The sequence below is a fragment of the Camelus dromedarius genome, unplaced genomic scaffold, assembly GCF_036321535.1.
Source record: "Camelus dromedarius isolate mCamDro1 unplaced genomic scaffold, mCamDro1.pat HAP1_SCAFFOLD_98, whole genome shotgun sequence".
Classification (NCBI taxonomy): domain Eukaryota; kingdom Metazoa; phylum Chordata; class Mammalia; order Artiodactyla; family Camelidae; genus Camelus; species Camelus dromedarius.
The window spans coordinates 117,855-127,845 of NW_026989766.1; the positions used below are offsets into that span (position 1 = coordinate 117,855).

The window sequence follows — 9,991 nt, forward strand, 5'->3', positions numbered from 1 at the left end:
CCTCGGCTTTCCGATCTGTAAAATGGGGGCGGTGACATCCACCCCGCCTCCCCTGGGGCTGCTATGAGAGGAAGACAACGCCCAGCACAGTAAGGGCTGGGACACACAAGCTGCAGAAAGAGTGCAGGGGAAGCCGATGTTCCCAGGGTGTCTGGGAGCCAGAGATGGATAGTGGAGGGAACACAAAGGGAACTGGCATCCTCTCCCCATTTCCATTTCTCTCCTTGCAGTTAGAGACTCAGCTAGAGACCTCTGTTACCGGTGAGCTAGGGGGTCATGCTGGGGAGAGGGGCATAGTGTATTCCAGACCACACTGGAGCAACTTGGAGGCAAGGGGGAGGGCAGGGCTGAGAAGCATTGTGCAGAAGTGGGGGAATTGAGGGTAGGTGATGGATGGGTGGAACGGAACTCCAGGGCCTGCGGTGGGGGGCGCGAGAGGGGAATCTGGCGGGAAGGAGCAAACGCCCCCCCCCAATCCCGCCCACCCACTCGCGGAATCGCATGCGCACTGGGGACCCACTGGAAAGGGCTTTTGTTGGGAAAGCGGGCCGGCTGGAGGGGTCGACGCATGCGCAGGCTGCCCAGCCGCCCGGGGTGCGCGGAGCAAAGGGGCGGGGTGGTCGGAGCTGCTGTGCTGGCAGCAGTAGGCGAGGGCGCGGCTGCGGGGTTCCTGGTGCTGTGGACGGACGCCATTGGAGCTCCAGGGAAGGTAAGGATCCAGCCCCAGGCAGGACCAGGAGAGGGCGAGTGGAAGCCGGTACGCCGCGCCCTCCCCACCCCCACCCCCGGATCTGAACAAAGCCCAAGCACGCAGAACCGAACCCGTTGGACCCGCAGTCTAGATAGGAGCGCCCCGCCAGCTCCACCACCTCCGCCGCCAGACGCTGGCTCCACGACCTGAGCCCTGCTTGCACCGGAGCCCACCCTCTGAACCCCTTTAGCAGACCAGTGTGCTGCCTGCTGGGCTTCCTGAGAGCAGAGGCCCCACCCCCACCCCAAGCACGGTGAGCTCAGAGATCACTCCAGCGGAGCTGACCGCTTTGCCCCCTTCCTGGAGTTGCATTTGAGACCTCCGTCGCTCCAGTTTAAGCCTCACCTGGTCCGAGGACCCCACCCCATCCACCCGGAGCGGTCCTATATGAAGCCAACCTAGACCGGTCGGGATCAGCTGAATTCCCCCGACCCGGACCTAGTCAAAGGGTCCCTGCGATTCATTTTCCCAGAGCTTCCCGAGGCTCCCGTGTTCTGAGCCCTCTCATCTCACCTGCTCCCCCGCCCGCAGCCTAGCCCCCTGCTCCAGCCATTAAATTCGAGCGCTTTATTTCTGCCTCTGTCAACGCATCCCCACTGTGACTCTTGGGACCCATGCCCGCCAGTCCACCCCCTGTTCCAATCCAGCCACTGGGATGGGGAGCCTGCCTGTCCTAAAGTCCCCTTTCAGTTTCGGGTCTCCTCCGACCTCCCCTATCCTTCTCCTGGGGTTCTGTCTCTGACAGACTCTTCCCCCTGCAGCCCTCACTCCGCCACCCCCTTGTACCTACTGCCTGGTAACCTGATGATTGCTGCCCCCTCCCCAACCTCCCAGGGATCCCGCCCCTTCCCCCGGAAGAGGCCTCCCCCTGCTTTCTCAGGCTGAGCTCTCTTCTCCTTGGGACCCCCAGCATGGCTGAGGGAAGCTACCGCATGGAATCCGAAGGCTACAACGTGGAAGACATGGACGAGGGTAGCGATGACGTCGGGGAGGAAGAGATGGCTGAAGGAAACGACTATGAAGAATTTGGTGCTTTTGGAGGCTACGGCGCCCTCACCAGCTTTGACATCCGTATCCTCAGAGCCTTTGGGAGCCTGGGTCCAGGCTTCCGCATCTTAGCGGTGAGGCCCCTTGGCCACCTGCTAGCCCTGGGCCTTCTCTCCTGTGACTCCAGGGAGGCTGAGGGTGAGGGTGGGTGAAGGGAGAGGGTTGAATGGGGAAGGACTGCCCAGCTTCCCCAAACCTTCCCTCTCCTGCTGGGAGAACAGGGGTTGGGGAGGCTGTGGGGGTGGTCGGGGATGCTGGCCCCTGAGAGGAGGCTGGCCAGCACAGGGAGAGCCTGTGGAGCTGTCTGCCTTCCCCTCCCCTCCCTGGTCTTGCAGAATGAGCCCTGGGAACTGGAAAACCCTATGCTGGCCAGGACTCTGATGGAGGCATTTCGACTGGATCCAGAAACACTTGCCAACGAGGCTGCCGCCCGTGCTGCCAGCGTAGCCCGTGCCGCCGCCTCCAACCAAGCTGCTCGGGCCGCTGCCGCTGCCGCCCGGGCCACCTACAATCAGGTGGTCGCTAACCACTCAGTGGCCACAGGCCAGGCCTCAGGGGGAGATGCCCAGCCCGAGGCTCAGGCAGCCACCCCTGAGACAAGCCTCGCTTCTCCGCACAGCTCCCAGATGCTAGTCAACAGCGAGATGGCCGCCCCCGGGGCTCCCGCAACCTCCACGCCGCCCCAGACATCCTCCCAGGGCCAGGAGGCTGCTAGCGAGGGCCCTAGTTCGGCCTGTGTTTTCTCCCAGGCCCCGTGCACCAGTGGGACAGAGGCCACCCGGCCCAAGACAGCCCTCCTGGGTCAGAACGATGTCTTTGATTTCAGCCAGCCGGCAGGTGTCAGTGGCATGGCCTTCCCACGCCCCAAGAGACCCGCCCCAGCCCAAGAGGCTGCCACAGAGGGCCCCAGTGCTGCCTCCGGGGGACCGCAGGCGGCCTCTGCCGGGGAGGGGGCAGCCACTCGGCCCAAGACGACCAAGTCTGGGAAGGCTCTGGCCAAGACTCGGTGGGTGGAGCCTCAGAATGTGGCGGCAACAGCCGCTGCCAAGGCCAAGATGGCCACGAGCATCCCTGAGCCTGAGGGGGCAGCTGCCACCGCTCAGCAGAGTGCTGAGCCCAGGGCCAGGACTGGAGGCAAGAGGACAAAGAAGGTGAGACCTCCCTGCTGTCCCCAGCCCCCCTTGGCTCTCCTGCTTTCTCTGCCCTCTCCTCCCTCTGCTTCCTCCTCTCCTGTGCCCCGCCTCTCCCCTCCCCTCCGCTCCCCTCCCCCCCTGCCCTCTTGTTCTCTCAGCTGGCCCGTGTTTCTCCAAGGCACGTTTACTAGCATGTTTTTACTCCACGGAGTCCCTACCCTCGGGCCTGGAGGGAGGAGTGGTTGGCTCAGTGCCTGGCACTTAGTAAGCACTCAGCACATGTCATCCGCTGTTCGTACTACCCCTGTTTCCAAGTACCTGCTCTGGTTAAGATGTGTGCCAAGCCTTTTGGACCGGGAGCCTGCGGGCCCTGAGTCTGTCCTCTCTCTAATGCTACAGTCCAAGCACCTGGATGACGAATATGAGAGCAGCGAGGAGGAGAGAGAGCCTCCCGTGGTCCCACCGACCTGGAGGGCATCGCAGCCCCCAGTGACGACGGTGCGGCCTCAGCCAGCCCCCCGGCCCCCGATGGCCCTGAGGTCCCAGGTACCCTCACGGCACGTACTGTGCTTGCCGCCCCGCAACGTGACCCTTCTGCAAGAGAGGGTAAGAAGCCTGCCTTTCCCCATCTCCCTCCTCCTCCCCAGGGGGCCAGTTCTTTGAGGTCCCCCACGCCTTGATCCCCCATGTGCTCTTCCTTCTCCAGGCAAATAAGTTGGTGAAATATCTGATGATTAAAGACTACAAGAAGATCCCCATCAAGCGCTCAGGTGGGCAACCTGTGCCCCTCCCTGATCTCTGCCCTCCCCCCCCTCCCCCAGCCCTGTCCTGTGGGCCTCCCATCACCTGCCCGCACCCATCGGGCCCTGGCTGATTGATCGCTCCGGGTGCACAGTGTGGGGGCCTGCCTGACTGCGCCCCCCTCAGCAGGGATGACCGAGAGGCTGCTGCCCTGTGGCCCCTGCTCAGCCCGGTGCTTTCCTCGCCCTCCTCTCCCGCAGACATGCTGAAGGACGTCATCCGAGAATACGACGAACACTTCCCTGAGATCATTGAACGAGCAACTTACACTCTGGAGAAGGTGGGCACGGGGCCGGGGGAGGGGGCAGCCCCGTGGAACAGGAGCAGCAGGGAACCTTGCACCCTGCAGCCCCCGAGACCCAATGTGGGGAAGCTCTGCTGTGGAAGGGAGCCCTCCTTGGCCTCTGCACACGGGAGCTTCCACTGGGTCCCTCCTTCCCTAGGTGCCTCTCCCTCGTGCTCCTCTCCGAGCATGTCTTGTCTCCTGACGTGGGACCCATTGCCTCAGCCGGCGGTGCCAGAGCTCCCACAGGGCAGTCCCTCTGTGGCCCCTCTCCTTCCGTCCACGCCCAGGGCTTTGGGTTCCCCACTGAGGAAAAGTTCTAACGGGGAACTGAGTGGCTGCCTGCAGGCAGGACGCCCAGCAAGGACGTTTGATCTCACGTTCTGTTTTTGTCCCCCACGTAGAAGTTCGGGATCCACCTGAAGGAGATCGACAAGGAAGAACACCTCTACATCCTCGTCTGCACCCGGGATTCTTCAGCCCGCCTCCTGGGAAAGTGAGAGAGGGCAGGAGGGTGATGGCCTTCCTTGGTGGTGCCTCCCCACCGAACTCAGGAAAACAGGAAAACAGGGTGGAGGGCAGAGCCCAGCTCCCACCCACAGTGAGCAGGGCCATGTAGTTGAGGGCTGGCAGGGGCAGTAGCCTGGGGCGAGGCCTTGCTGCTCTCCAGGCTTCACCGCTGCCCACCCTTCCCCCAAGTTCCTAGGAAAACAGGCCTCTTGCTCAACTCTTCCTGTCAGCGCCTGGCCAGGGCTTGGCAGAGTGGCCCTGAGGGGAGCCTCCCGTCGAGTTGGGCTCCCGATGCGATGAGCCGAGGGCAGGGAAGGGCTGGTTGTGTCTCTGGACGTGGTTCCCAAGCGTTTGCTCCCCGCCTAAGCCCATCCTCGGCGCTACCCTGGGAAGAGGTGTTCGCATCCTCCCTTGATGGACGAAGTGACTCAGTCTCAGGCGGGGGAGTGAATTGTCTGGATCAGGTAGCAGGCAGTGCAGAGTGGGAGGGACTGCCCGGTAGTGCAGCGGTCTGGGAGAGGCGAGGCAAGGTGGGTGAGCCGGCTGTGGTCTCTCGGGGAAATGGCTACTGGACAGGATCCCTCTTCCCGCCCCTTCAGGACCAAGGACACTCCCAGGCTGAGCCTCCTCTTGGTGATTCTGGGAGTCATCTTCATGAACGGCAACCGTGCTAGCGAGGGTGAGTGGCTGACCTGCAGCTGGGGGGTCGCCCGCGGTCTGACCTTCGTGCACTAAGTTCTCGTACCTCATCTCCCCTCGTAGCTGTCCTCTGGGATGCTCTACGCAAGATGGGACTACGCTCCGGGTATGACTGGGGGCTCAGGGCTCCCACTGCCCTGTGTGTCCTTGGCCACAAGAGGCCCCAGGATCGCGGTAGCCTGGTGGTCTGGGTGGGGAGTGGCGTCCTGGACTAGGTACAGTGCAATGGGTCCCACCAGGGTGGTGGAGAAATGGTCCTGAGCTCTGAGTCCCCTCTCTGCTTCGTGTGGCTGCCCTCTTCCCGCAGGAGGTCTAAGAGAAACTGTCAGGACTGGAGGCTCCATCAGACCCCTGTCAGGGGCATGGCTGAGCAGTGGCTTCTGCTGCCTGCCCAGGCCTCCATGGGGACGCTCTCCAGGCCGGGGAGTGCTCAGTCCTGCTAGGGAGGGCTCCAGTCCTCCAGTGTCTCTAGTCCTGGATTCCTTTCCTCGCACTCAGGGTCAGGCACCCGTTCCTTGGCGATCTGAGGAAACTCATTACAGACGACTTTGTGAAGCAGAAGTGAGTACTGACTGAGTTAACTTTGCCTCACACCCAGAGCTTCCTCGTGTGCTGGCCTGCCTGAGGAAGCCGTTCCTCAGCCCACACGTGAAGGAGAGGGACGGTGTGCGGTGTGAGTGAGGGGCTGTGAGCGTTGGGGGAGGAGGGTTCCGGGGAGGTTGGGAAAAGGGGGCACGTGTGGACCGAGAGCACGAGGAGGGCGGGATGCAACCACCGCCTCATTCATCACCTGCCCCCCAGGCTCTTAGAGAACGTCCCCTCCTTTACATCTCAGGAGCAGGCCGCCCAGAGGGTGGATGTCTGAGCGTGGCCTCGGCGGGTTAAGGGCCATTTGAGCCTGGAGCCCTGCCCTGCTGACCTCCTAGCTGAGGCCCAGCCTGTCCTTGGTGCTTGAAGTCCACGTGTGCACTCACACAGGCCCGTGAGCGAGCACAGCACCCCCAACCCCAGACACACACACACACACCAGTGATGGGGAGGATGCCTGGTGTGCGCTGCTCTGGGCTGGCAGTATCTTGAACTCACTGTCATTTTCTGTGGGCGACTGCCCCAGGGCTCAGCCAGGCCACCAAGGAGCCCCTGTGGTGGGCTGTGCTCAGAGCAGGGGGCCTGAAGAAATGTCTCCTCTGTTTACAACACACCCGACAGGGATCTGGGTTCCTTGTGAGCAGAGGCACGAATCTCATGGCCTTCCTGAGCAAACCCCATACACGTGTCCCCCCGCACTTCCCCGTGGCCGCTGGGCAGGACCAATGGCCTGAGGCTGTGAAGGCCTCATCATCAGAGCAGACAGCCCGGGAGCGAGCCTGGGAAGGAGGCAAGGGCTGGAGGGCCAGGGCAGTCCTGCAGGAGCCCGGGCTGGGAAGGGGCCGCCTGGGAGCCATTCGTGCGGCAGCAGGTCTGTGTGGCTGGCGGCAGGTTTCTTTTTCTGTCTCGCTTAGGTACCTGGAGTACAAGAAGATCCCCAACAGCAGCCCCCCTGAGTATGAGTTCCTCTGGGGCCTGCGAGCCCACCACGAGACCAGCAAGATGAGGGTGCTGAGATTCATCGCCCAGGTAACGTGGAGCCTCTGTTCAGGGCCAGGCCCTGGGGCTGGCGCTTCCCGTCCCTTGTTCGTTCCTGGGTCCCGGACTTGTCCTGCCGTTCATCCAGTGAGGATAGTGAGGCCACAGAGGTTCCCGATTCACTCACTCACACAGGTTCGCAGACGTAGGGAGTGGAGGGGGCGGAATCCCAGGTCTGGCGCAGAAGAGTAGGAGCCCGATTCCAGTTGGGTTGATTTTTACAAAGACTCCATCAAGCGCTGAGGAAGGGGCAGGCAGGAAGCAGGTGCTCAGCGGAGGAGGGGGGCAGCTGTTGGGACGGTGCTGTTGTTCCATGGCAGTATCAGAACCGAGACCCCCGGGAATGGAGGGCTCATTTCTTGGAGGCCGTGGATGACGCTTTCAAGACGATGGATGTGGATATGGCTGAGGAACACGCCAGGGCGCGGATGAGGGCCCAGATGAACATCGGGGACGAGGCTCTGGTTGGGCGGTGGAGCTGGGACGACATACAGGTCGAGCTGCTGACCTGGGATGAGGACGGAGATTTCGGCGACGCCTGGGCCCGGATCCCCTTCGCTTTCTGGGCCCGATACCATCAGTACATTCTGAATAGCAACCGTGCCAACCGGAGGGCCACCTGGAGGGCTGGCGTCAGCAGCGGCACCAATGCTGCGGCCAGCACCAGCCTCCTCGACGGCCCCAGCACCAGCTCCACCATCCGGACCAGAAATGCCGCCAGGACCAGTGCCAGCTTCTTCTCCTGGATTCAGTAAGGTTCCGAGTCCATCCTTGAGATTATGAAAGGGGGTCGGGGTGGCGGGGCTGCCAGGAGGCAGGGAAAGCCTGGGCGTGGGGGGAACGAGGAGAACATGAGAAGACACTGGGTCTGCCCCTTCTCTCCCTCTCGTCTCACGTGTCATGGGACTTCTGCTGTGGCCTTTGTGTCTTGGGTGTGCAGGCAACGCTGAGGAGCCCAGCAGCCCCTTCGAGCCCGAGTGCCGCCTCGGCCCCTCCCGACAGAGCACTCTAGGAGCATCTCCCTGTCCACCGTCCACGGAAGACGGCTTGCAAGATGCAGCGCTCTCTGCCCTTCCCGCTTTCGTCGTGTGCTTTTGTCGTGCTGTCGTGGTTTTGGTATCAGTGTTTCATTAAAGTTGCAAAATCAGCCTGGACTCTGCCTCCTTTTCCTGGGCAGGTGTGGCAGGTGCTCGGGCCCTCTGGGACAGGTGAGGCCAGGCCGCCTCAGCCTAAAGAGCAGGGAGGCGTGGGGAGGGCCTGGGAGGTGCGCGGGTGCCCGCTGAGCGTGGAGACCGTGAGCTGTGAGAGGCTCCGACCACACGGTTTCGTGATTTCCTACACGGTGGGGCCCCAGTTAGACACCAACGGGGTTCTGCAGGAGCAGGGATGGGGTGGAGAGCTGTGGGCTGGTGGCCGGTCCCTCCCACCAAGGGACAGGGTCGACAGACACCCAGCAGGACCTGCCTCCGCCACCTAGTCTTCGGAGTCACTCTCCGGGAAGCCTCCCCTCGCCCTCCGCCGTTTCAGGAGCTCATCCCTCAGACCGAGTGAGTCTAGAGGACAGCGAGGAAGGCCTCAGTGACACTCCCACCCGTCGAGCAGGTAGAAGGGAAGCCATGACTGCTGAGAGTCAATTTATTGAAAGTGAAGCTGCATGCAGACCTGGACAGCCTGTTGCCGTGACCCTGACCCGAGGCTTTTCGGGAGGCTCTGGGCCCTTCTTCACTGGAAGCAAGGCTCTCCCAGTTGGGCCAAGGCCCGGCCTAGGTCCCGGTGCCTTCAAGGACTGGGTCACGCCTGCTGGCTTGGGCTAGGACTGATTCCCCAGGTGGACGACAGTGAGGGCAGAGCCACTTTGGACCCGTGGGAAGGGGCTCATTTGTAGAAAGGGGCCTTGTGTGGGGCTTTCTTGGGACTCCCAGTGATGTCCACAGCTTGGAGGACAAGGCCTCAGGTTGAGGGGAGGGAGAGAGTGGTATAAGGACCTCGCCCCCACCACCTACTTGCCTCTTTGCCCAGAGAAGAGCTGCCCGTCTCTCAGCCAGACCTGAGTCCTGACCCAGCCCCCGCTACCTCATTGGCCAGGCCCCCTGGAAACGAAAATGCGGGTCCCCTCGCTCAAAAATGGTTCAGGATCCCCAGAGAGCCACGGCAGAGCCCTGAGCCACTAGTGCAGCCCGTCGGAGGGTCGGCCTGGTCACTCCCCCCGAGGAAGATGTTTCGGTGCGGGCCCTCCCCTAAGCATGGGCTACAGGTGGGTTTCCGCCCTCTTGGTGCTTTGATTTCTGCCTCCCTGGCTGCTGGGTTGAGGTTGACCCCACGGACTCTTTGATTCTGATAAATTGAGTCCCCTCCCAGGTCCTGCTTTCCAGATGAAGGGTCTGGGATTTGGGACCCCAGCCCTGGCACAGTAAATGACACGTCAACATTTCTGGCTCCTTCGCCCTGGGAACCTCCCAGACCCTGTTGTGCACAGAGCAGACACCTGCCTTTTGAGGGGCAAGGGGAAGATGCTCACCAAAAGCCGCAGGCGTCCGTTTGAGCGCTGTGTGCAGCAGGCACTTGAGGTACGGCAGCTCATCTGGAAAGGAGGAGAAATTGGCCCTCAGAGGTGGGGTGCTGGGGCCTCGCCACCTCCCCGAGCCTCCAGGCTTGCAGCGCTATCCCCTGCTCCCCTCTTCCCTGCGGTTGTCCTCTCCTTGCCTGGGCCCTGCTCCCCTGGCTCTGCAGGGGGCAGTGCTGACAGCAGGGTGGCAGAGAGGAAGAGAGCAGACGGGAAGCCTTGGGGGAAAGGAGGAAGGGGGGGCCTGGGGAAGGTGAACAGACTGCGGGTCCCCCAGAAGCAGAGGATGGTCACATCAGAGGCGGCCTAAATCCTCCTCCCTCACAGGGCAAACAGGACCTGCTGCCCTCAGCCCCGGGCTTCCCACAGGCTTCCCCCGACAAAAGCCCTCAACCCGTCTCAGCAAGTGCTTTCTGAGGCCCTGCTACGTGCCAGGGCCTTGGCTGAGGGGTGCACGCACCTGGGCAGCTCCCACAGCTTCGCCCCAGGCCCAAGCCTGTGCCCTCTGACTCCTCAGACGTTTGTTGTGAAGCGTTCACCGATTCACTTGCATCCAGTCATTGACTATTAGGCACGAA

General features: G+C 62.5%; 1 protein-coding gene and 1 non-coding gene across 3 annotated transcripts; both read left to right on the forward strand.

Annotated features, from left to right (window-relative positions):
* Positions 1-564: 564 nt before the first annotated feature.
* On the forward strand, positions 565-8,003 carry LOC135320600 (melanoma-associated antigen D4). 2 transcript variants are annotated; one of them, XM_064483762.1, is made up of 13 exons: positions 565-709; positions 1,662-1,872; positions 2,134-2,949; positions 3,331-3,537; positions 3,638-3,701; positions 3,933-4,012; positions 4,420-4,511; positions 5,125-5,204; positions 5,288-5,330; positions 5,723-5,785; positions 6,727-6,841; positions 7,171-7,606; positions 7,791-8,003. In XM_064483762.1, the coding sequence occupies exons 2-12, from the start codon at positions 1,663-1,665 to the stop codon at positions 7,603-7,605; spliced, it is 2,205 nt and encodes a 734-aa protein (XP_064339832.1). In that variant the 5' UTR covers positions 565-709; position 1,662; the 3' UTR covers position 7,606; positions 7,791-8,003. The 2 variants fall into 2 exon arrangements, with proteins under 2 accessions (XP_064339832.1, XP_064339831.1); XM_064483761.1 differs by having other exon boundaries at positions 566-709; positions 7,171-7,601.
* Positions 6,372-6,499, forward strand: LOC135320602 (small nucleolar RNA SNORA11). Its single transcript, XR_010379807.1, has one exon. It is a non-coding gene; the product is annotated as a small nucleolar RNA SNORA11 (small nucleolar RNA).
* Positions 8,004-9,991: the final 1,988 nt, after the last annotated feature.

Excerpts from the sequence above, each read along its gene's own strand:
- LOC135320600 (XM_064483761.1), top strand. The coding sequence starts at position 1,663 with ATGGCTGAGGGAAGCTACCGCATGGAATCCGAAGGCTACAACGTGGAA. Across the intron at positions 4,512-5,124 it reads TCAGCCCGCCTCCTGGGAAA|GACCAAGGACACTCCCAGGC; the intron begins GTGAGAGAGGGC and ends CCGCCCCTTCAG. Across the intron at positions 5,786-6,726 it reads GACGACTTTGTGAAGCAGAA|GTACCTGGAGTACAAGAAGA; the intron begins GTGAGTACTGAC and ends TGTCTCGCTTAG.